The sequence below is a fragment of the Nipponia nippon genome, unplaced genomic scaffold (genome assembly GCF_047370975.1).
Source record: "Nipponia nippon isolate SJK-2023a ecotype South Korea unplaced genomic scaffold, ASM4737097v1 scaffold_5, whole genome shotgun sequence".
NCBI classification, from domain to species: Eukaryota; Metazoa; Chordata; class Aves; order Pelecaniformes; family Threskiornithidae; genus Nipponia; species Nipponia nippon.
The window spans coordinates 3248427-3274298 of record NW_028262369.1 but is presented as its reverse complement, the minus strand read 5'-3'; the positions used below and the strand labels follow the sequence as shown (position 1 = coordinate 3274298).

The 25872-nt window shown below is 44.1% G+C and overlaps 3 protein-coding genes across 20 annotated transcripts in view; 1 reads left to right on the top strand and 2 right to left on the bottom strand.

Annotated features, from left to right (window-relative positions):
* LITAF (lipopolysaccharide induced TNF factor) overlaps window positions 1–6427 on the bottom strand; it is an 85355-nt gene extending 78928 nt beyond the window's left edge. For 2 of the 4 annotated variants that reach the window (XM_087730581.1, XM_087730577.1), the window contains exons 1-3: window positions 6301–6427; window positions 4688–4839; window positions 2405–2471 (exon numbers count right to left, since the gene is read on the bottom strand). The gene's annotated coding sequence lies outside the window, so the exon portion shown is untranslated. The remainder of the gene's footprint in view (window positions 1–2404; window positions 2472–4687; window positions 4840–6300) is intronic. The other 2 variants (XM_087730583.1, XM_087730582.1) reach the window with 1 other exon arrangement.
* A 99-nt stretch (window positions 6428–6526) lies between these two features.
* On the top strand, window positions 6527–24886 carry SNN (stannin). 12 transcript variants are annotated; one of them, XR_015698636.1, is made up of 4 exons: window positions 6527–6632; window positions 7553–7682; window positions 20348–20448; window positions 21485–24886. XR_015698636.1 is itself a non-coding variant. In XM_087730587.1 (4 exons), the coding sequence occupies exon 4, from the start codon at window positions 14702–14704 to the stop codon at window positions 14963–14965; it is 264 nt and encodes an 87-aa protein (XP_087586713.1). In that variant the 5' UTR covers window positions 6555–6632; window positions 7321–7405; window positions 7553–7621; window positions 14596–14701; the 3' UTR covers window positions 14966–17447. The 12 variants fall into 12 exon arrangements, 6 of the variants coding, with proteins under 6 accessions (XP_087586712.1, XP_087586716.1, XP_087586714.1 ...); XR_015698637.1 differs by having other exon boundaries at window positions 21482–24886; XR_015698635.1 differs by having other exon boundaries at window positions 20789–24886.
* The window catches only part of TXNDC11 (thioredoxin domain containing 11), a 35545-nt gene continuing 26695 nt past the window's right edge, over window positions 17023–25872 (bottom strand). For all 4 annotated transcript variants that reach the window (XM_087730571.1, XM_087730572.1, XM_087730573.1 and 1 more), the window contains 2 exons: window positions 24942–25022; window positions 17023–18094 (listed from right to left, as the gene is read on the bottom strand). In XM_087730571.1, the coding sequence (XP_087586697.1) occupies window positions 17482–18094; window positions 24942–25022 (694 nt within the window). In that variant the 3' untranslated portion in view covers window positions 17023–17481. The remainder of the gene's footprint in view (window positions 18095–24941; window positions 25023–25872) is intronic.

Here is a 25872-nt window from a genome sequence, read left to right as displayed (position 1 = left end):
TATCAGGAAATGTTTCTTCATGAAAAATGAAAACAAAATCCCAGCCACACACCTAATGGTTAGCAATGTCATTTTTTAACACAATTTTTCACTTTTGGTCCCTGCTCCTCTGGAGTATCTGCAGGCTATGAAGGAGGCTAAGCTCTTGCTGATCCAATCATACCCATTTTTACAGTCCTTCAGTTTCATGCTAAGAAACTAGTCAGGAGCTGATTGCAGGCTGATTGTCCTACAAAAAAAGAGATTGCTTTGCCAAAGTAAAAGCATATTCTGGGCCACACTACCGATGACAGGAGGAAATAGGAGTGTGCTAGGTTCATCAAGAAGGGGAAAAGGCTGCTACGTACAGGAAGATAAAATATGTGGTCTTTTTCCATGGATGAGAGAAAGAACTGAAATAAGAACTTTTTGGCTCTCCCTCCAGTCTTGGAACAGGGAATAGCTTTGTTGCATAAGTCTTTGTTAAATTGAAGGAAATGCTGAACTCTACCAAATGTGCTTCCCAAATGCATATCAAGGCATCTATTTTTCAGCATACCACAGTTACCTATAGTGCCAAGCAAACACTGTCCCTGCAAAGTGAAGCTTGTTACGCTGCCAGATCTTCAACTAGGAAACCGTCACCTCTCATGTCTGCTACAGACAATTCCTGCAGCCTAATTAGAAAGCAACATTTGATTTCGCTAAAACCTGTATGGTGTCATGTTTAAAACAACGTGTTTTAAAGTAACTGTTGGATTCAAAGTAATAACCTGGAAGGACGGGAAACTGTCTTTATACACCCAGGTACACGGAGTGAGCCTGAGATAGTGGCACTATCATCAGACGTCTTTTCTCAGTAGGCTTCAGGACTCTAGCATAAAGCTTTGTAAATAACTGCTGCAGAAAGGAAATGCCTTGTACCTTGCTCATCAGCCTTCAGACACAAAACCAGCTTCCAAAGCATGGGACAAATATGTTTCACCACAGCAAAAGACAAGAAATTTCTCTTTTTGCATATTTTGAAGCAGTAGAAATGAATAGGAGATAGCTGTGTTGCAGCAAAATAAAGACGAGACTTTTTCTGTGTCAATATGCTGTATAGCACTGTTTTCACCGTTATAATTGTCCTCTGTGTAATTACATATAAAAGCTGCTCTTTCAAGGCAGAAGGCAAAGCATGCAAGCAGAAACACCTCTCGTCCCAGGTTAGGTTCCATGCCAAAAAGGGTTTCAGCCTTCGGAAGCCTGAAGCTAAACTTATGCTCAAATGGGTTTTAAACCATCCTTTTTTCCTGGCCTGGATCCACAGTCTGTCATCATGAAGTACCACCTACAGCACCAATCAGAATAACAGACTTCATCATTGCCACTACTGCTGTCACATAAGAAATATCTTTTGAGGGTTTCCTTTTAAATGGATAAGGTGGGTATTCCTGAAGGTGGAAATAATGCTGAAGTGAACAGATTTTACTACTCAGATATACAGTAAGTCTGTTCTCACATTACTCTTAAAAGTGCTTTTACACTTTGTGAGTCATAGCAAAATGAGAGTAAGGTGCAGCGTGGATGCAGGAATATACACGTGTAACTACAAATGGATATTCAGAACTGCACAGGATAACCAGTGATGTTACTTTGTAATGACTGCTGAACACTTCAAAATAAAATAAGATGCTCATTCCCCTATTCTCAGGAGTATCAATTGCCTTCGTTCTCTTGTCATTGAAGAGCAAACACACCACATTTTCTGAATGCGACGGAAAATTAAAATAGTGGTATTAGTGGAACCTGTCTGATAATTTCATTATCCTTCTTTCTTTCCTAGAGAACCAGAAATTAGTTTCCTTCACTATGGACAAATACTCAGCCTTGGGGCTCAGAGTTTATCCACTTGCTGTCTAATGCACTAAAGCTGTGATGACATTATGTCACTCAGTAGCTTTAGCTTTGCAGGCATGAAAAGAACGCCCCAAGTTTAGTGGACATGACGCAGCAAGCAACCATAAGCAGACTACTCTCTAGTATACTAAAGAGGTCAACCGATATGTTGTGTGTCAAACAGCTGAAAGGTAAAAAACACCCTCAAACTTTCAGCCAACAGTTGGAGCTGTGGAGATCTCAGCTTCATCCATGACTGAGTACAAAAAGCAACAGATGCTTTCTTAAGCACAAGGCTATGGGAAACTGGCAGGGTTACGCAGCAGAAGAATGCAAGGAAAGCTCCTGGGGCATGTACAGCACGCCCTGGTAGAGGAAGCAAGTCTTGCTTTAGCATTACCCTGTGGCTTTTATAAAACTTTCAAAAATTGAACTTTGATCCGGACAGGCTCTTCATATACTTCCATTCCTCTTCATGCCCAGAGATCGATTCATAATTTCTCATTCCCTTCTTTCGGGTGAAATAAGAAAAGATAAAACCTACCTGCCCAAGCTGCTGGAGACGTTCAGCTTGGTCCCCTCTGCTCTGTGATGTGTGCTCTCCAGTGGACCTGTAAGTAAAGGTGCAAGTTGTCACTTACACCTCCTTGAATATAGTGAAACAATCTCTAACAATCCCTCTACAATCTCTCTTTAACAGTCCCTCTACAGACTTGCCAAACAGCTATTTCTAAGGAACAGTTAAAACACACATAAGAAAATGTTCTGTGTGGACCAGTCTGTTTCCCCGCTACACTTTCTAGGGTGCAAAGATGATTACTGAACACATTTTGCAGCAAGGAGTGCTACAAAACAACAGAAAATCGAACAGGTATTATAGGTGCAATATATCTCTGTTGCATATTTGTCTTGTCTTTCCAAGTGGGAATGGAGGAAGCATGTGTTTTATTTTACTAGTTATCATTTCAGAAGTAACACAATGTTTGCCCCTAATTAAAGGAATAAATATTGACAGTAACCATGCAAAATTTAAAGTTAATGGATACACAAAGAATACACTTAGAGGACACGGTGTAACTGACAGAAGGAAACTCTGAAAAGAGGTACGCTTAAGATGACAGCCACATTACCTATCTGAAAGCTGTTGAAACACAAGGAGAGCATGATGTGAATTTGCAACAATGGAAACAATTTCTCTCTAACAAAATAAAATACAGGCAAATCTTAGTCTGATCATGAATTTCTCTGACACTGGTATAGTCCCTGAAGAGAAACCAAAGAATCTCTATAATTAGTAACGCTTAAAATCAACATTGCTGGAAACTGTGCTAGGGGTCAGAGTAGCTCCAGCAGAGATCCGGATGACGGTGACACTGATTACAACTGACCCCAGAATTCTTCTGCAGATAATTCCCAGTGAAGTCAATAAGCATATGCAATGGTTTAAAATGTTGAGTGCTGTGATATGAAAACATCAAAGCAAGAGGGTATGCTTTAGATGATGGTACACAATTCAGAAAATTGTTACATCTGTTTATATAAGTTATGAACATTGGGGGGAAAATCTTATTGATAAACTTATAATTTTTTTTCTGGGAGGAGAAAACTGTCTCCTATACTAGCACGTTGCATGTTCACAGTTGTACATTACTTGTGCGTAGCTAAGGAGCAATAGTAAATACATGAGAGGAAGCTCTACGCTTTTCATCCCTTGCACAGCTGAAGAGCACGGTACCTGATTGCTGTAACTGCATCTGCCAGTGTGCTTCACAGCCTCCTGGTGAAGTATAAAGCGGGTTCTTTCTGCTCCCCAGCTGTGAGGCTCAGAGGTCACTAGAGCCTTGCCCCTGCCATAAGCCTTAAGCATTAACGGGGCACAGGTGAAGGTGGCAAACTAGAGGAGCTTTTAAGCAATTCTGAAGGATTAACAGCACTGTACTTTCTCCACAGCAGACTGGAAATTTCTGGTGCTATAAGCCTGCGCAGATCAAGCAGCCCATTTGCAAAGATAAGAAACTGATGTGAATGAACCTGCTTTGTTCTCTGTGCAATTTACTAAATATGAGTTACAAAATCACTATAAAAAGTTTCTCAAAGGCAAAAAGTTTTCAAATTATGCCAAACGAGATTGCTGGTCTTCTCTTAAGGCTGTGCTATTACTGGATGGCTTTCACCAGTCAGCTCTGTCGTAATTGCATTCATGCTTTTTGTACAAAAGGGCATGACCCTTCTCACTGAAGTGGATTAGCACACTCATATACAGTGGAGTCTACATCCATGGTTACGTAAGTAAAACAGGCATCTCCATTGAGATTCAAATATCTAAATGGGATTTAGACATCTTATTAAAGTACTGGCCCAAAGGCTACCTCTGCATCTGCTCACTTGACAGAAAGATAAGTTACTGCCATGGCCAATATCGCTTTGCCAGACAATCCAGGCCATTAGTTACTAATAGTGAAAGTAACCCAGTGTCGGTGCTTCATCTCCCACTTCCTTTCAAAAAGGATTCTGAACTTTTAAGGATGTGTTTAGTAGTACTTTATCATCTCTTCTATGGTGGCTGATACGTAAAGACAAGAGAAACTGATGCTCTGCTACACTTGCTAAATCCAAAGCTTAAATAAAACATTAATTTTACATTAAACAATGACTTTTCTAAAATGTTCTTAATTGGCTGTGGTATATCAGGTATTCCATGTCACCACGCATTTTTGATTAAACAAAACTACAAGATGGACTGCTTAGGGCAGTTTGTACTATGAGACAGCTTCTCTGGTAATGCTGCAAACTGGCTGGATAGGATTCGGGAGCAGCCCAGAGTTACCTGTCATCTTACAAAGGCCTCCTGAGACACCAAAACGTGTGAGCGGGGCTGTACGGCTTCCAGGCAAAAGATGGCTCATGTCTGGACAGCTTCGAGAGCGAGCAGGGGAGGTGAGGCATCCATCTGGGTACTGGGCCGTATTTAGCTTTTCACTGCATGAGAATGGAAAGGGACAATGCGCTTAGGATTGTCACATGCTCATGGTGGACACTGCGTTAATGCAAGGAAAAATTACTCCCTAGAAAGTTGTGCATGATTGCGCTGGTTTTGGCTGGGATAGAGTTAATTTTCTTCAGAGTAGCTACTATGGGGCCATTTTTTGGATTTGTGCTGGACACAGTGTTGATAACACAGGGATGTTTTTGTTATTGCTGAGCAGTGCTTACACAGAGTCAAGGCCGTTTCTGCCTCTCACCCCACCCCACCCCACCCGCGAAGCGGCTGGGGGGCACAAGAAGCTGGGAGGGGACAGGGCTGGGACAGCTGACCCAGACTGGCCAAAGGGCTATCCCATACCATATGGCGTCATGCTCAGCGTATAACGCTGAGGGACGAAGGAGGAAGGGGGGGACGTTCGGAGTGATGGCATTTGTCTTCCCAAGTAACCGTTACCCGTGATGGAGCCCTGCTTTCCTGGAGATGGCTGCACACCTGCCTGCCCACGGGCAGTAGTGAATGAATTCCTTGTTTTGCTTTGCTTGCATGCGTGGCTTTTGCTTTACCTGTTAAACTGTCTTTATCTCAACCCAGGAGTTTTCTCACTTTTACTCTTCTGATTCTCAAACCCATCCTGCTGAGGGAGTGAGTGAGCGGCTGGGTGGGGCTTCGTTACTGGCTGGGGTTAAACCACAACAATATAAACCAGCATCTGTATTGTAAACCAGGTGTTTATAGAAGTCACGGTAACTTCTGAACTTGATTTTCTGTCAGAGTCTATTCCCCTCAAAACTCCTTTTGCTAGAAACCTCTTAAGACTTTAGGCGAACCTCAAACAAGTTGGTGTCCGTCTTACCAGCAACTGTACCACGTCAGAGGAGCTGCAATACTCCATCACCTTTTCGCTCTCTGGCATCAATAAGGACCAGCTTCAGTGGGAGGGTGACGAAACCCTGCACTGGGCAATTTCCTAATGCGTTTACGTAGTTACTGCACCACCACGGGATGAATTACTAAATACAATGGACGTACTGCGAATGAGGTCATGCTAGACGTTTGAGACAGACGACCCCGGGGACAGGCGGGGAAGCCTGGCGCGCTGCCTGCATCGAGCCCCCGGCGGGAGGGCCCGGCCTGGGCCCGCCGCTGGCGGCCGGTGCTCACCAAGCACCGCGGCGGCTCGGGGGCGGCCCTGGCGGTGTAGTGCTGCACGGGGAGCCGCCAAAGGGCCTCTTGCGGGCTCAGGGCCGTGGCTGAGGGGTTTCACCCCCGCAGAGGCTGGCGAGAGGAGCGCTGGGGCCGGGGCAGAGACGCCTGGCACCCTCCGTCCCTTCGCGGGGCTGCCCAGCGCCAGCGGCGTCTTCCCGCCCGCCCGCTGCTCCCTCACGCCCGCGCGGGGCTGAGGCGACCGAGGGCGGCGGCGAGAAGGGGCGCACCCCCTCAGGGCAGCCCTTTACCTCAGCTTCGCCTTCCTCGGGTCCCGCGGCCCCGCTCCCCGACACCCGCCGACCCTCCCGGGGCGGGGCGGGGCGGGGCGGCCGCCCACCGCCGCTGCCGGGGAAGGGAAGGGAAGGGAAGGGAAGGGAAGGGAAGGGAAGGGAAGGGAAGGGGCGGGCCGAGCCGCCGCTGCCCCGCCCGTCAGCTGTTGCTGGCCGGGCCCCGATTGGCCGCCGCTCGGCGCCGCCCGGCCCCCGATATAAGGCGGCGCGGGCGGGGAAGGAGCTGTCGCGGCCGCGGTGGCGTCGGTGGGTGCGGCGGGGGACGCCGTGCGGCGGGGCCGCGGCAGACGGTGAGCGCCTGGGGCGGGGGGCGCGGCGGGGTCCATCCCGGCAGCAGGGCGGGGAGAGGTGAGGCTCCGTGCGGGGCTCGGGGGGGGGGGGGCGGGCCCGCCATGTCGTGAGCCGGGGCGGGGGACGGAAGCAGCGGAGGGGCCGCCTGTGCTTCCCCCCGCAGCCCGGGCCGGGGCCGCCCCTTCCCGGGGCGCCGCCGCGGCGGAGCCGCTCTTTGTGTCTGAAGCGGCCCGGCGGGAGGGGTCCGCGCCCGGGCGGCGGCGGGCTCCGCTCCGGCCCTGCCTCGCTCCCGAGCTGGGCTGGGGCGCCCCGCAGGCCCCGAGGGGTGGCCCGGGGCTCCCCCGGCGGGGCCCGGCCCGGGCGGCGGCTCCGCTCCGTCCTCCCGAGCGGCCCGTGCCGCCCCGCCGCCCGCCCGGGGGCTCGGCCCCCTTCTCCCGGCGCCGTTGCCGCCGCCGTGCTGCAGTCACAAGGCGATGCCTCACGGCTCCTCCCGGCCGGAGAGGCTCAGCGCCGCGAAGCTCGGTGCGAGGAGCTGGGTACGTGCGGCAGAATGAGTCCAAAGCGACCATTATGTTGACAGTGCTGGGAGCTCGCGGTAACGGGAGTGGTTCAAAATGCACCTTGTTCCTTCCTCTGAGCATCCGCAGTCTACCGTGCTGTCTCCCTCTCTTCCTGACCCCAATGCAGGTGTAGACATCTGTCAGTAGGTGTTGCCTTTGAATAGACCTAAAGAACTCGGAACAACTTGTAAGACTCTTGCCGTGATGAGCAGGTAGGTGAAACGGTATCGGATCTTCTTTCCCTGACCGCCTGTACCAGAAGCCGATGGTTAGACCTCATTACTTAACTCCGGAAAGCCAAGAGCAAAAGGGACTGGGGATGCGGAGCATCTAGAGACCAATGTGATTCTTCTCCACAGGGGAGGAGCGAGGAGGAAGGCCTGCCAGACAAGATCCAAAACTAGTGTGACCTTCGCTTTTCTAATAAGGTGATTCTGAAACTCTTGAGTAGAGGACTCCTAGCCTGAGCTCTTGAGCTACTCAGTACAGGTATGTGGTAGGCTTTAGGGGTGCTTGCAGTCTGAGGATTTGAGCCGAGTATAAAAACTGCTTGAATATCAGAAATGTATGGGTGCTATCTAGCTGCTCTTAAACAAAGCCATTAAAAAACCCCAGACCACACGTCTGGAGACCTACCTTGAATGTGTAAATAGAAAAGGGTTTTTTACCAGCAAACTTCATGTTTCCATCTCAGCAATTTTTCTAATATATCAAGATTTAGGCTATGCCACAGGATATACACAGCATGTTACTTCTGATAACGGAATGTCAGAAGTGACCCTGTTACCAGGACAGACCTCTCATTAGAGCCCCGTGTGGATGTGACGCTGACAAATATAAATCTAGAGTGTGACAGATGCTTTGCCAGCCATGCAATTGCCTCTGAAGCAAACGCAGTGTTAATACTAGAAACCTGCTTCTAGTTCTGCGTAAACTGGCTGACTTGCCTGACAGGCAGTTACAGTGTAAGCCTAGTCCACTTGCTCTGCTACCGAGGTCTGCCCGCTCTTGAAATTGTGTCACAGTGTCTCGGAAACTTCCTAGAGCAGCAGCTCTCCCCTCTCTTCATCTTAGCGTCTTCTGTAAAATATTAACGTCTGTGTGGTTTAGCTTTCTGTGTGTAAAGCTTTAAAAGTGATTCTTGATTAAGGGTAAGGTACTACTACACCTCATGCCGAAACTAACTGCTGTTCCAGTCAACGCTGTTAGGTATCGGGTTTTGTTCTAGTGTTTCTAACAGTTGCTTGAATGCTGAGTTGTTGGAAGATAGTCCCTATCTAATTCCCTACAGAAAAGGCTTTTTTAGCTGCCTTCCCTGCTCTTTTATTCTTCATCACAAGCATAATAAGGGTTGGGAGGAGAAGATTTGCATTGAAGGCTTCTACTAAACAGCTCCCTGCTTCTAAAATAGCCTCTGGGCAAGCCCCAGATTGTGCAAGGTAACTTGGTTTTATCAGAAAGAGGTGGCATTAACTGGAGTTAATTAAGAATAACAGTGGTCCCACTTTTTTTTTGAAGTGGTGAAGCCTGAGCCCTCCTGTATTGTAAAGGCCCAACTCTCTACGGCTGGGTAGCGTGGGTGCTGTACGCACTTGTGTGCCAATGGTAGAACTGCAGCTCTTGATTTCCCCAGAGGGTTTTCCCCTCATTTTCCATTGGCAATAAGGATGCTCTTGTGATGAGTATGCAGCATCCCTCAAAAGTAATCTTACTGGGAGATACAGGAAAAAGCATTTTTCACAATTAGTAGCATATAGTGCAAGCTGCTGTTACGTTGTCTCTTAAAGGTCTTAACATGAAGGCTTCTTAAGTAAGCAGTCATTACTAAATTTTTTTTTTTAATTTTTTTAAGCTGAAGGTCACTCTGGTAGTTTTATTATCATTTCCTTTGCCTTGCCCCATTCAACTTATTCAGGTGACATACTGTAATAGAAAGTATATCTCCCACCTTCCCCCAAAAACCCAAAGCCTTGGACCTTAAACAGAACTGCTTGAGGACTTTGGTATATTTGGGCGAACTATAGGAGATTTGCTTTAGAAGCCTCTTCCTATAGCTTCTGTGGTAGCAGTATTTCTTTTCAGAAATATGCCCGCAGGCATTAACGATAGCAAACTTAGCAGCAGAATGCCTATAATCATGGAAAAACTTGGTTTAGAAACTAATGCCAGCCTTGCATTGAATTTGTCCCCTAGCAGCCTTCTGCAATTTAAACTGCCTTTCTGTTTGTCCTTTACTTACAGCTTCTGAATTGGATAATAGAACTTCACAAATGAAGTTCTGAGTAGAAGCTGGTATTAGGCAAAAAAGAAAAGAAGCAGTTATTTATGGAAAAATTGTTTATAGCTGATGTTTTCACTGCTTGATTGCTCTAAGAACTGAGAGAGGCTATTTGCAGTTCCCACCAGTGAATCTGACTAATCTTGCTAATGAGTAAATATGCTTAGATGCTCGCCTTGATAGCGAGCGTGGTGGGGAGGGATATAGCACTAGAAGCGCCACCAAGTATATATGGATGGTGTTAGCCATCACTTTAAGATCAGGAGTTTACAGCTTTTAATATCTTACAGTAAAAGTGATAAATGAAGTCAGTGCTGCTCCTGGTATGCTCATGGGCTTTTTTTTTAGCTCAGGTAGGCTTTAAGGGAAAAGTGAGTCTGAAAGCTCACTGTAATCTCCTTTGGATCAATTTAAGGGGATCTATGGAGTGCAGTATTTCTCCCATCAAGAAGTGGACTCTGAAGACCGTTTAATCTTGATTTCAGTCCATTGCTGGTGGAAAGAGTAGTGAGGTTGGAGTTCTGCATTTAGAAAACAACACGGAAAGCAAAGGCCTCTCTGGTAGTTCTTACTAGTATGGCTGCAACATGCAAATGTACGGTGTTAAGGATAGAATTAAGGCTGTGGGAGAGCTTTAGCTCTAGGTGTACAGTGACCTAAAGCCAGAAAAATAGCAGCATGAGCTAGCAGCAACACTGTAGCTTTCAGTGCCAGAACACTGCAGGCATTTTGGGGGGGGGGGGGGGGGGGGGAACAAACAACAACACTATTCAAAGCTAATAACTAACAGTGCTACCATGCCAGTTAACTATCATGCACCATTAAGTAGCTGTTCGAGCCATTGTAAATGTGTACGATGCTTAATACCTGACTTGATGGAGGGTGCTGGCTCCAGGCTCCCTGAGTGGGAAGAAGAGGCCATGCCTGCAGAAGGAACGACTTCTACACTTCACCTTTATCTCATTGAGAAGTGGAGTTGAAGTGCTTTGAGAAAGTGACCTTGAATTTTTATCTAGTGGTCCTTTCCCTAGAAGGTGAATGTCCATGGAATAATCTTTCCAAAGATACATAGGCTTTTTTCCCCTACAACTCTTAGCATTAACTATGGTATGGTGCAAAGATGTGAGGAGCTTTCCAAATAGAAGCTAGGAAGGGCTTCTCAATGCAACCTGATTGTCTTGACAGTATTGATGTGAGATCACACTCACCTCTCTGCCTAGAGAAGGGGAATTTAGTGGGCAGTACATCCAGAGAAGTTGTGCTCTCTTCTGTCCCAGAGTTCAAACTGATGCAGATCCTTTGAGCTTTTAATCAAATAGAAAAAGCATTCAGAATTTTAAAGGTAATTGGCCAAGCAAGATCTTTAAGAGGAATCTGTAAGTTGCTGTGTTGCATTCAAATTTGGACTGGAAACTGTTTAAGGGTAAATCAGTCTCGTGCATCCTGGAGGTCCTGGTTCTTCATCTCTAACACTTTCTACCTTGCCATGTCAAAGCAAAATCACTTGAGACGCAGGAGAGCCTAACCCAGCTAGAAGTAACTTCCTAGTGTAAACAGAGTGAGCATTCCTGTAGAACATCCTGCCTCAAGGAGAGGTCCTGCAACTTTCTCTTCTCTTCTCTTCTCTTTGTATCTACTACCGTTAACATCTCAGTTGTCTTAAAGAGCTCTTCTAGTTGGTAATAATAAATACAAATGACCCCTCAGATGGAAGGATGAGTCCGATAATATTCTTCATTGTGTGTAAAGTTAGGAGCAAGACTTCTACAAGAAAAGATGATCTCCCAGTTGTTAAATCCGTCCTTTTGTAAAGGATTCCTGTGTATTTTATTTTAGAAGGAGCTGTCATGAATAAGCTGGGTTGACTTGCTAGAGCAGAGGATAAGCAAACAAAGCTGTCATACCCAAAGTCATCAGCATGTTCTTCCTGGCCAGCTCTGCACCTTGAGACTCTCTACTTATGCTCCTGACTGGCATCTGCTGCAGAATGTCCTATATTCTAGAAGCATCAGCTGTGTGGGAGCTGCCAGTGACTGAAGTCACCCACTCCTGGAGTGCACGTGGGCCTGCAAGGTTCTTCCCAGGGCCTGCTGAGAAACAAGACTGAGGGAGACTTGGGTCTGATCTCTGTGTAGTTTAGCATTAGGATTTTTCCAAAAGGTGGAAGCAGGGGTTAAATTGCCTTGCAGCTTCAAGCAAGCAGTAGCAGTGTTATTAAGCAGTAACTGTGGTGTTAAACAGGAGTGTTCAAGAAGAGTAAACAAGAATTAAGAAAGTACTGTGCAGCTCTTCACACAAGGACAGCAATAAAAGCCTACCTCTCATAAGTCCTCCGAACTGCTCCTGTGCATGCTTTGATCAGAAAAAAGCACCTTCCCAACAGTGGACTGTTACAGTCTAGCTGTACTCCTCAAGGTGCCAAAAGAAAGGGGAATGGCAAGAGCCCCATGTGTAACCTGGGAAGAGAAAGCCTTGTCTCAAGACAGAGGTCTGCACCCTTGAAGAGCCCCGTTTCTCCCTCAAATAGGAACTTGCAGACCTGCCTGTGTCTTCCAGGTCAAACCAAGACCATTGCGGTCTGCAGCTGTTAAAAAGGAGGAGGGAAGAAATATATTCTCTTACAGTCCAGATAGATGTAGGTCCTTTGTTACCCAGACCTAACGCCTCGCTCTTGCTTTCAAATGTGTTTCTCAAGACTGCAGAGGTCTGTGCCTTGCTAGCTATTATGCTGAGGTCTAAAAACAGCTTGCTGAGAGATTCTGGAGATAAGAGAGGATGGCGATACAGCTGATGCATAGCTGAGGATATAGCTGATGCTGTCTACTCACTTGAAGTCTGGCAGAGTGGTAGCATTTGCAATGCTAGTTTCCAGTGTTAAAAGCTATTTTTTAGGTGACAGTAACCATTTAGTTCTCATGTAAGGTTATGTGCTGCACCAAACTGCTGCAGAGAAACTGTGCTAGTAGGTTGTCATTGCTGCTAACGATTGTGCAAGCTGCAGAAGAGGGCTTAATGTAGACATGCAGGCGCTGCATGAGAAGCAAGGCAAACCATCGTTTATGCTGATGCTGTACTGCTGTGGCTAGATCACCCAGTGCTGCAGTTCAGACATGCCCTCAGGAAAACAAACTACATGAAAGTCACTCTTAATCACCCTCAGCTGATCACCCTGTGTTGAATAAACACTGCAGAACCAAGATGACGATGACAAAAATCATACCTCTCCAGCTGCAGTGAGCACGTAGCTCTGCCGAGGGGGTGTGGTGTGGTTGGTTTGGTTCTGTTTTTCTTGCTTGGGCAAAATCAGGTCTGCAGGACTTGGTTGGTTGTATCGGGTACGCTACAAGCGGTATGCTACGAGCTATTGGTTGCTGTAGTTTCTAGGGCTGGAAATGTAGCCAGGGTGTATGCAAGTTAGTTATGCGACACTGGACCCTAATGACACTCGTGCTGAACTTCTCTTTAGTGGATGTGTCCTTGCTGAAATGGCTGTGTGGCAGCATGCATGGGTCTGCCATTCCATGAGACGTCAGGGAATACGCTTGGTCTCTAGCTGGAGTTCTGTTGGTAAGGACACTGCACTGTAATTGCCTTCACTCTTGCAGGGTGAAATGCTGGTGAGAACTGAAGTGCAGCGGATAATGCTCACAATAACCTAATAGTTCTGGCTCAGGGTTGGTTAAGACTGACTTCTCCTGAGGGGTTTGTATGGAGATGCTCACGCTCTGGGCTGGTGTTCCAGCTGGGAGACTGCAACAACGGTGGTGAGGAAGAGCCCTTCCTGGAAAGGTGTGTGGCCCTCAATGGACTGGCACTTAGGGCAGCCAGAAGATCCTCCTGTTACTCCACTGCTAGTCAGTGGCTACACATCAGGTGAAATGCAGACATCGTTGTTCTGCACTTGCAGCTGACCTTAGATCCACTAGGGACTCCCCCTGTTGCACCTGAAATTGTACTACTGAGCCGATTCCTACAGCCATACAGTAAGAGATGTTCCTGGGTAGGACTGGCTCTGGTCTCTACTAAAGCCTTCCATCAGTTTCTGTCTTGTTAAAGAGCTAGGGTAGTAGAAAAGAAGAGGTAAGGAATGACTTTGTCTTATGTCCCAGTTGAAGTAGAGGAATGTAAAGCTACCAACTTTGTAAACAATAACTTTGACATTTAAGGCAAGGCTCACGTGACCCCTTACGTAGTGTTGTGAATTCGGAAGTGGAAGTAGCAAAAGACATTTCCTTTACATTCTTGGCCTGCCAAAACTCTGCAGCAGACTAAGGAAGTCTCCTCCTCTCTCCCATTTTCCTGCCTGCTGCCTCTGCTCCAATCTCAGCTGCAGTCCTAACACACTACCTTGCTCTTGTGGTTTGAAAGCCGCTAAGAGTGGAATCTCAAAATAATGATCTTCCCCTTGTGTTTTGTTAGTCTTCAATAAATGTAGCTCTACCTGCTTCTTATGAAAAATGCACATAAAGCTACATCTGTTGTTTTTGTCAGCTCAATGAACAACCAATTAATTACCATGTAGTCAGCCCTTCTAAACAGACCAGCGTTACAGACAGGCTTCTAGTAATGCATTAGCACTGCAATTACCTTTGCAATTAACTTACCAAGCCTGGAACTGTTAATATGGAAGGCGGCTGTCTGTAAATTGAACTTAAATGGCCAAACTTCTGACTCTCAAATGTACTGTTTCTGTAGGATTCCTTTACAAAAACTAAAGGTATTGCTACCTTGTCATGGATTTGAGAGCTCACCCATGATTTAGCATTTGTATTAGTCTTAAATCTCTCTATACAGTCTATTGTGTGTCAGTGTCTTGGCTCATCTTCTGTTGCCTAGTAAAAATTGTTACCTCTTAGCAGGCTGACCATGGGCTATCTTGACAAGCATGTCAAGGGGTGAAGTAAGCTTAGCCTTCATTTGCTTTAGTCTGATGTAGAAACCTGCATCTTCAAAGGCAGTTTGAAGAAATAGCTTAAAATGAGCAAGAACTATAGGAATGTGAGAAGCTCAAAGCACTGAATGCAAGAGAGTCACGTGCCATTGTGAAGGACACCAACCGTGAATGTAACGTTGCTGAATATGGTGAAACTACACAGCTTCATTGTCTATTTTTTCCCACTGCAGGAGTTGGAAGATGCAGCAAGCCCGATAGTGAGGCCAGAGGAGTCTCGTGAAAGAAGTCGGCCAGAAGAGTCTCGTGAAAGAAGTCTGCCAATCTGAAATATTGACCATGTCTATTATGGATCATAGCCCCACCACCGGAGTGGTGACTGTTATTGTTATTTTGATTGCTATTGCAGCTCTTGGTGCCTTGATACTGGGCTGCTGGTGTTACCTGCGTCTGCAGAGGATCAGCCAGTCTGAAGATGAGGAAAGCATCGTGGGTGAAGGAGAAACCAAAGAGCCCTTTCTTCTGGTGCAGTACTCTGCTAAAGGACCTTGTGTAGAGAGGAAAGCGAAGCTAACTCCAAATGGCACAGAAGTACATAGCTAACGTGGAGCAACACGTGTACGGACGATGCTTGTGATGCGCGTAACCGGCGGAAGAATATCTATACTGTGAAGAACCTGGTCACATGCACACTACTCATCAGAAAACACCCTGATGAGGATTAAATAAGCTTTGTTTGCAACTGCATGCACTGAGAAGTTGCACTTTGCATCAACTGCGTATCCTAATTCCTCTCTGACGGGAGCTGACTCACCTGGCATAACGTCCATTGCCGGCAATGGACACCGGGATATTCTGGTGTGAAGAGACTACTAGCGTTTTTTGTTACTTGAATGTTTAGCTGAGCCTATTTTGATGGAGCTACTACTGTAACGTGAATTACTTTACAACTGTGAACTGTAAATAGGCTGCCGGAAGCTTTTTGCCTCGTGTTCCACAGCATATGGGAATATGATGCACCTGTACATAACACACCCGGGGACTCCTGAACCACAACTGTAGATGGGACTCCAGACCTTCAAAACCAGATCTGCAGTTAAAGCTTGCTTCTGCTACTAGCTTGAGTGTACAGCCATAAAGTCAGAACTCCTACTCTTAACAGTTTATTGGACTAATGCAGAATACTTCCTTTGAAAAGAAGGTATAAGCCTTCAGTAAAATGTTGAGGGAGGAAACACAGGAGCTACAAGAAAGGAAGTGATTTCCTTTAGTTGCAGCTAGGTGGGTTCAGCTTTTGGCTGCTAGAACCGATTTCTCCAACTATGTAGCTACTGCAAGGAAACTGCCATTTTGACAGATTCCAGCCTGGGAACTAATGATGGATACTGAACCGCCAGGGATGGTCCCGAAGGTTTCCAGGAGTTTGAAATGGCAGTAGAGCAGGCTTTTCCCTTCTGTAGGTCTGCATGCTGAAGCTGCAGAAGTGGTTACTTATTAAAACTGGCGTAAGTGCAACTAGTATGAATTTTTCCTAGAACCCCTGTTTGTGTCCTTAGCAGTTAGGGTGTATGTTAACAGCCTGTTGTAAAAAGGCATTTTAGTCTGCAGACAAACAGTCAACTGTAGAATTCAGTTAATGTATCTTGTAGATAAGTCTCTTGATTTAACTGTGCTACTATGAGATAAGTTTCAGTCCTTCCTCCAAAAACAAATGTTGGTGGGGGAAGGGAGATAGATTGCTTGTCAGTTCGTACAAGTTTTTAGCTGGCAATGGTGAAGTCCTTCCAAAGAAGGACATCCCTTCCCTCTGCTCTGTGCTACCATTCAGCTCTAGGAACTGTAAAAAGATGTGTTAAATGGGGAGTTCTGGACCTCAAAGATGTGCGGGGAGGAGAAGGAACAACACTGAGCCACCAGGGGCAGTTACATACCCTAAAACTCTTAGGGTAGGCACGTGTGCTTTGAGGCCACTGACCTGTTTTCTATGACTTTATATATAGCTTCCTTTGCCTACTGACATTTTTAAACACTCAATTGCCTAGGAGAAGAAAAGCTACTGTAAATCTGTTCCCTGAGATAAGTTACAAATAACGAAGTCCAAGTTCTTCGGCTCCACAGGAAGCATTAGCCTTGCTTCTTGTACCTGGCCATGTGGAATAACTGAGTAACGTAGGCCTAGCAAGCTTGAGAACTGTAACTACGCGCAAGACGGTAACGGCCTAGCCAAAAAATCTTGTCCCTTTCTTCTACAGTAAGATGTTGACTTGCAGTTTTAGTGCTACATTTGCTTTTTTTTTTTTTTAATTGAAGGCTATAATTTGAAGCAAAATTAATGCTGTCAGTAGCAAAAAGCTCCTGCTGTTGCCTCTGGAGTACACTGTGGGGTACAGCCGATAGAGGGCTGTTTTCACCCTGGCACATGTTTTTTTTTAAGATACTAGTCCCATGAGACTTGCATGTATAGCAAGACCCATATAGTTAAACTGCTGTCTTCTAGACCCCTTACAAATCAAAAAGAAAAGGATTAATTCAATAAGACTTTCTTTAGTTTTCAGTAGAGAACAGTTCACACATGGCTCTTGCAAGTTTCAAGACGGAGAACCGGTATACAAAAGTGATACAAAGTGCTGAAGTTCTAGAACAGAATAGTTGTAGCAAGATGACTTTGTCCATTCAAGTTTACTGATTACACAGATGAAGTATCTCTATTTTAATTCAGCAAAGAGAACGCAGTGTAAAGGGCAAACTTCAGAAATTACGGAAAAGTATAAATCAAAGGTCTAATTTCTCTTCTAGCAGCTGTAAGAGAAAGCCAGTGAAAAACAACTGGTCCTTGGTCAGAGGCGCTTCACACTGCTGCCCTTAAAAATCAGCATCTTTAATTTAAATGGATAGGTGTTTGCAAGTTAGTGCAATAGTAAAGTGCAGAAAGTGTTTTCCATTCTCCTCTTCTCTTTAGATGTGGGTATCTAATAAGTTGTTCAAGTATACAAAAATATTCCATTTAATTTTTCTTTTTCTAGATCATGTGGGGGAAGAAGTCTTTATTTACAATGAATTTCAATAAAATTTGCATAAATACCTACCCAATACTGCATCACTTGACTTTGTGTAAGCAATCATTCTGTCCTGTTTCCACTACTGTGCTCTGTCTCTATGCTATCAGTGTTATCAATCCTTTTCTCCTCTGTTGAAACTGATACATCGTTATCTTCAGAAAGTGTTTGTTCTGACTGCAGGGGTTCTTTAATTTCATCTTTGCTCTGTAGCTTTCCTTCCCTCGATGCCACCAGGATTCTCAGTAAAGTATTCTCTTTAAGAAGATTTTCTGATGCATCAGCTAATTCTTGAAGCTTTCCAGCCATTTCTAATAATTCTTGATTCTTCTGGTCATATGTGGCCTGTAACTGCTCACTGTGGAGCTGCAGAGTCTTGTGCTGCTTTTCCAGTCTGTGTTTTTGCTGCTGCAGCCTCTGTTCCTCTCTCCGAGCTTCAGAGAGCTGTGCTTCAAGCTGGTTGTGGGCCAGATGAAGGGCACTGATCTCCGATCTTAACTTCTGAATTTCTCTCTCTAAGTGGGAGATGTGTCCTTGCTGCAGAACTGTCTCTTTGTGTAGGCATTCTTTGGTACAGGGCTCTGACGAAGAAAGACTTGAGTGATGTAAAATGAATTTAAGGAGATTAGGAAGATTAACTGAAAAGTCTTCAGGGAACTTCACGCTTTGTTCCTTCCTAGAAAGACATAAGAAGTTCATATTAAAACACTCAGGTAAGCACTCATCATTTTATCTAAGCATCTGCTGTTCAATGCCAACTTGGTATCTTGGTTTTATCAAGAATGGTTAATACAGCAGCTAAGAGAAATCTGAACTCATGTATTAAAGACAGAGCGCACAGTATTTGCCTTTGATGCACCCTTTTACCCGTATTCCAGTCTGGGTGCTGTAAGCAGCTCTGCGCTGGATTGGTATTTATTTGTCCAAGAGCAAAATTTTCTGTCAAATTGCAGGAAATGGCACTGGTGAGGCCGCCCCTCGAGTACTGTGTTCAGTTTTGGGCCCCTCACCCCAAGAAGGACATCAAGGTGCACCAACGAAGTTGGTGAAGGGTCTGGAGCACAAGTCTTATGAGGAGCGGCTGAGGGAGCTGGGGTTGTTTAGCCTGGAGAAGAGGAGGCTGAGGGGAGACCTTATCGCTCTCTACAACTCCCTGACAGGAGGCTGTAGCAAGGTGGGGGTCGGTCTCTTCTCCCCAGCAACGAGTGATAGGACGAGGGGAAACGGCCTCAAGCTGCGCCAGGGGAGGTTTAGGTTAGACATTAGGAAAAACTTCTTCACCGAAAGGGTGGTCAAGCATTGGAACAGGCTGCCCAGGGAAGTGGTTGAGTCTCCATCCCTGGAGGTATTTAAAGAACGGATAGGTGTGGTGCTCGAGGACATGGTATAGATGGACTTGGCAGTGATAGGTTGACGGTTGGACTCGATGATCTTAAGGGTCTTTTCCAACCTTGATGATTCTATGATTCTATGAAACAAATTCTACTTTTCTAAGTATCCCAATTATGGGTTGTGAGCTTGACATACATGTGGTAGCAGACTGGTGGGCAGGTGTGATCGGAGCACACGGACAGAAACATTTGTTAGTAAGCTCAAGGAGAACATTTAAGTGTTCCTGATTCTACAGACATTGTTAGAAGTTAAGTCCAGATGCATATAAACTGATGGGAAATGACTATTTTGAGCCTATATATGTTATCCTGGAAGAATTAGCTTAATGTCTTCCAACATCAGAAGGGTATTGCAAGGAGCAGAGAAGTACAGTTTGCTTTTGAACAGTAAGCAATTGCTTTAGTGAGAAGCAAGGCCCTTTTGCTGTCAAAAAACCCAAATCTTTTTACTTGTTCCTCTTACACTTTTGTCTTTATGCCACTGAGGTGATCAAGGAAGCAAACCAAAAGCTTTTGTTGGTTGTTTTTTTTTCCTGAAGCTCATTATATGGCTGTGAATACTAAGCCCAGCACATGAAGCGGGCTTTCTGAAGTTGCTTTTTGCCACAGCATAAACTGTTACTTTTCACCTGACAAAGAGTCCAAGCTGCTTGAAGACCAACAAGTACCAAATTTCTTCAAGCCTACTAACCACCAAAAGACAGCCACAACGTCCAGCTGTGTCAAATGTTAGAATTATTGCCCTTTTTGGACCACATGCATACTTCTATCACATAGGAGGCTAAACTGAGGACTAGACAGGAACTAACCCTTAGCCTTCTCTTTCTGAACCACTTACGTCTTCAACCTTTACTCGGCACGTTCCAGGGTGAGTTTGCTGCCTCCCGACGATTGCAGTAGAGCTACTTATACTTCAGTATGTTTAACTGGGAAGCTAGCTAATAGTTTTATCACTTTCTATCATCTTTAGCCTTTTGCCAGTTCAGAAGCATGTTCTCTCTTTCATTAGGGAGCCATCAAAACAGAAGTTTACTTCCCTTTGGTTGCCAAATTCATAACCAGATGAATGGTATGTAGCGTAGATTCAGACGGGTTAATTACCCAAGTCAGAAAAAGGACATAGGATAAACCCAAAGAAAACTTATTCCAAAGCAAGAAAGCCAGATTAAAGTATAATGCCCAATGCCTGGAAGTTCACCACTGCTGCTCCTGCCAACACACACTACAGCCAACGCCTGCGTCCCCGCATGTGTGACGTTGGGTTTCTGACCTGCTTACGCTGTGCATCGGGAACGGGGAGTTACTCAGGTACCAGTTACCGTTGCCTCAAAAAAGCTTTCTGTGAAATCCAACTCATGAGTGTACGGGATATAAACACACGCTATTTCATTTACGGAGAACTGCTTACTGCGTTCCAGGTAGAAGACAGATACCATATTTTATCAATAATTCAAGAACTTCAGCCAGATGAGGCTCCTGTTCTTCAAAATTAAACTATTTCTGGAAGCGTAAGCAACATGATTTTTCTTCCCCTGCAGACTTCAGGTGATCAACCGAGTTACTCTTGTTATCGCCATTGGCAGTTTCTCAGCTGACAACCAGCTCACATCCAAGTCTCATGGATCACGACATGATTTAGGTAAAAAATAGTCTACGCTAAGACAAAACTGACTCATTATACAGTGGTAATATTTTACTACATCATCATCCATTCTTATTGATCAAAGACACAGTATGTATCAGAAAAGCTAAAAGGCTGTTTAAAACAAAAAGCAAAACAAAATACCAACAGCATGCGGTGGAAAGAAATTGAGAACAGAGCTAATTTGCAAAAATTGTCTCGTAAGGCAAATGCATAAGGAGCTGCACAGAAAGCCTTAATACGAGGCACCTTTATATCCAAAATTAATGTATGACTACGCTAATAGAGCTACTGATACTACAAATACTAGCAAAACCTAATTTTCTTGATTACTTAGATGCAGCAAAATATAAAACACACTGGAGAAGAGAAGCAGGAGAGGAAACAATGACTAGAGGTGAGGTACCTTTATGAAACCAATTGGAACATAACCAAAACCATCTCACTGAAACTATTAAGTCTGTCGCTCCAGAGACAGTCTAGAGCCATGTTATAAAACAGACCAAGGCAAAATGAGTATCTATGAAAAGAAATCGGGAACACCGGACTTTGTAGTAACACTGGGAAGGTGGTAAGTATTAGAGGAAGCTTCACTTATCATAAATTGTTTTACTGCTCTAAAACCTGCCTGAGCTATGCTTTAAAATAATTCAAGAAAAACCTTTTTGTCATGTTATACGTGACGTTCACTCTGCCCCTAGAAGGCACGGCTCTGCAAACTTTGTTCAAAAGCGGGAGGGAAAGTCACTTGACTCGGGTTTCCAAACAGGCTCATTAACTACAACAGTGGTCTTAAAACTGTAGCCACAACAATATTTGGAAATCAGTTTCTAACTTTCTCCAGCCCCCAAATTAATCATATTAGTATTTCAATGGTGGTTAATATGGTTAGATCTAGCAGATCTTCACCTTATGCCACTTGACCTAACGGAGTAGAAGACAACAGCATACTGCTACTACTAGGACTTGTCTCAGTGAAACACACGGGGCTCATCTCAACTAAAACTGAGACTACTCATCTTTAAACCAGCAGGTCCTCTGCTTGTAGCCGCTCAAGCCAGCCAGCGCTAATGCACTCTGCAAACGAGAGAGAAAGAGTCTGAACGCTGGCAAATGTGCAAAACCAAGACCCAGCGGAACCTGCAGAACTCGGCAGGCAACTGGATTGGGGTATTGGCACTGAAGACTGCAGCTTTTGCTAAGCAGCGGATGAAGTAGCACTGCCTTTATGCAGACAGGTACGCACCCTGGAACGACTCCAGCTGAGGTCCTGCTCACTTAACCTAGGCAACAGAGAAGGACTGGAACTGAGCTGGAGGAATGCGGCAGAGGGAGCCTGATCCGAGGCTGGCTTGCAAGGCTCACTGCACGAAGTAGGGGAGACGAGGAGTTGGGAGTTGAGGTGATTCAGAACTGATATAAGTGAAACTATTTCTGTACTAAATTAAAACATGAATTTAGAATTGCAAAACTTAAGGCACAGGCTTAAAGATTTTGTGGTAGGTAGCACTGCACAGTACCAACAGTCTGAATTACCATTTGCTGACGATAGAGTCCTTGAGGGAGAAGGGTGGAAATCAACATTTTGATTTTGCATTGCAAAGAGGCGGGTATTTCTTATAGCGCTTGTTTGTATTTATTTCCTTTCTATAAAAACTGTAATTGTGTAAGACTGAGTATTAACCTTTTAAAAAAAGAAAAACAAAGCCCAAGGTCAATCAAGTCTAATGCATAGGGCATACATGTAACACCAAAACCGTATCTGAAACAATAAATTGAGCACTTTTGGAAGCTTGTGGCTTGCTTGCACCTAACGTTTCTTGTTCCTCAGCCTCCGAGAGGCTGGATGCACCCGCACTGCGTGTACTGGTACAAAGCAGAAACGACACACAGGTTTGACGCTGGATTCTACTGGAAGAGTAGGATTCAGGACCCTCGTATGCCATTCCAGGTCCCATCCCGGTCCTAAATGTACTCTCCTGCCTTCACATCCCTAACTTTAGAGTTCCTTTTTCTCCTGACCCCCGCTTTGTGCCTTTCCCTACCCCACCCTCCTCTGTCCTGCCTTTTTTTCTTCACTCACTCATGAATCGATTCCCTTTCTCCAACCCAGCTTTCTTTCATCATCCCAGAAATTATTCTCAATCCTAGTTGTCTCCTTGGAACCACCCTCCCCTGTCCTGCACTCCCATTTCTCTGCTCTTTCTCTGAGGTCTTGCTTGCTCTATTTAGACACTTCAACAGCTTGTACGCTTTTTGTTTTACTGCTAATCTCCTTTGGCTATTTTCCTCTGGAGGTGTTAAACTGCTCCTGAAGCTTCATTTGTTTTCTGTTTTAAAGAAACAACGCAAGGCTTCTCGAATGCCCACACATCTGCTGCTACTTTTCTCCTGTGAAAAGTCCAGCACTTGGGACTGAGGCAGAAGGAAAACCCAAAGCCTTTGGCGATATACACAAATCCCCATGGTGTAATTCTACAGGATCTGTAAAAGCAATGCTGTGTAATTTTATTTATTTTTTTTTTAATTATTGCAAAAAACATTTAGTCAATAGCGTTAAGGACACTAATGACAATTTAAGTATCTGCACTATTTCAACAAACAAATTTTGAGGACTTTGAAAAAAAAGTATTTATGCCCAAGTGAAATCGTGAAGTAACAAGTGTTGTTTGAAGAAAGAAAAATGGTATTTCAGTAACCACAGTGTTACTTTACACACGAAGTTCTCACATCAAATAACTTTCCTTTCAAGCATGGCTTTCACTTGAAGACTGTATCACACCAGTTGAAATATTCATAGTTTAAAAAAAAAAAAAAAAGTAAAAAAAAAAAAGTATGTTTAAGAAACACCGCAGTGGAACAGCTCAATAAAACCCCCACAGTATTTGCAACAGGTTTTCCAGTTTTTCTAGCCATGCAACGTGACAATCTGCCAATAACTTTTATACAATTTCCAAACAATTTTGAGAATGTTTTCACTTTAAGTACATTTTCTTACAGTGTCATACTTCTGCTTCTTCAACTACCTTTTTTCACTCCATCCCATATTCTTTTTCTACTTGATCATAACATTCATACCAGCTGTTTGGGGTTTTTATGCTTCATATTCTTTTATGGCAACACAATGATGTCACCAAACCAGACTAATGATATCACAAAAGCAGGAAAAAAAAGAAAATTCTATATTCTGATTTTGTCAGGAATGAAAACACCTCTTATTTAACGTGCATTTTATACATTGAAATTTCGTTTAATATGAAACTTCTTTCAATACAAAAGGGAACACAGCTGACCTATAAATGAAATATAAAACAGAGGAAAATTTAACCCTTATTTTTATTAAACCAGGACAAGAGATGAGCTAGCTCTCTATATAATACCATTCCTATCCTAGGTAAAATCAGAGATTTTGCTTTAGATATTAGCATCTCCTTTAGAGAGCTTATAAAGGCCAGAAGTATTTCAAGTCATTCTCTCTGCCGCTGGTAGACTAGCTCTTAGCTGATGGAACGCTTCCAGGGTTTATGGAGATTGCCAAAGAATCCGAGATCCAAAACACAGGTACAGCCAGCCCCACACGCCTTCCCCGCAACAGCCAAACATCACAACAGTGAGATTAACGCAACCCGAAAGAACTTCAGTTTGAGCAACGGACACCCCAAAGTCCCTCTGGTTACATTACGTTCATTCTACCACAGAGGAGCGAGGGAGAAACAAAAATTCATGGATTAGGACCACTGTAATATTTCCAAAGGATGCATAAGGCCTCCTTTAGTACTCAGATTCTCTACTTTTTTTTTTTTAAAGACAATTTTTTTACTTTAAAAACACGTAACAATCGATCTCCTCTCCCTCTGTAATGTCAGGATTGTTAGTTTTTGTTCTCTTAAACGAGACTAGGCTTGGGCTGGATTACTTACTCTCCATCTGTGCTTATTTTTAATTTTTCTTCATTAAAAACATGGCAAGGAAATCCTTGCATTCTACTGCAAGAATCCGCTGTACTAGTCTTTGAGATCTCTCTTAGTTTATCCAATTAGAAGCGATTAGATACAAGTTGCACAAGATCTATGTTACCACCATCTACATCCTTTCTCCCCTCTTTCCCCCTCCTGTAGTCACTCATTAATTCATTTGGACCATGCCAAAATAATAATTTTAAATACAATGAAATAATAAGGAAAATTAACTGAAGAATAAGGTTAGTAATGCTGCTGTTCATAAATAAAGACAGACTTACAAGCAATTAAATAATGACCTTGGGAGAGAACAGTCACTACCTGCATACCATCAGCTATCCACGTCTGTTGGGGGGTTTTGTTGTTTTGTTGCTGTTGGGTTGCTTTAATTAGAATACGCATAATGTAAGCATGCATATATGGAAATGAATTACTGCTTGGCTTTTTTCTCTACTAAGACATGTAACCAGAAAATTATTATAACTTAGTAAAATGAAAGTTAAAAACCCACCGGGAAAAGAATTACATTACCTCTGATGAGGAAAAAATAAAATGGTTGGGAGATGGTCTGTCATAAATTCCCAAGGAAGGTCATTTCGAGTGATATCAATTCTGTTAAGAAAAGACACGCTGATGAAGAGAACAGGCAGATGAACAATCTGTATTTTCTTGTAAAACGTCATTTTAGGGATTGGGAAGAAGGAAACGCAAGTATCTGTGAAAGTAAGTCTAAATGTGTTATGTCAAAAATATGTTGTGCATATGAGTCAGCAGAATTAATTACCAATATTCAAGAGGCTGAATCTCAGTTTAACAAATATCAAGGGGGGGTGCTAGAAATACAGGTACAGTATTCCAACCGCTCTCACTCAGCAATTAAATCGCACAGTCACTCCTTACGTACACATCTTCCTTCTCCGAAACAAACTTGCCTAACAGTTTCAATGTGAGACTGAAGTTTTTTCTATTCATTAATTTGTTCCTCAAGGTCAACTCCATGAATATTTTCCCCTCAAGTAGTTTTGGGCATAAATTACTTTGCTTCTTCCAAGGACAAGCACATTCTTAAGGGCACAATTTTTCCTACAGCTCTACATAGGAAGGAACACAAGATTTTGTGAATGAAGCACTTGTTCAATTGCTTGTTATGTTTTTCTCTGCATTTTTAGGTTTTCTTCGATTACAAATAAAATTCTTATTAATTACAACAATTTTATTATAGGAAAAACACATAGACGATCACATCAGTAATACTGCAGTAACAATAATGGAGCAAATGAGAGAACTTCAAAGTCAGGAAAGAGAATGGGTGTAGATTTGAGAGCAGCATTACATCTCTGGGAATAAAGCCACAACTATAAACAGGTGATAACTCCAGATTTTTAACTGGATTTTTTTCCTGTACATCTCCTGCTGCCTCCTGGAGTACGTTCAGTCAGAACGAAACAAGGATGCAATCCCA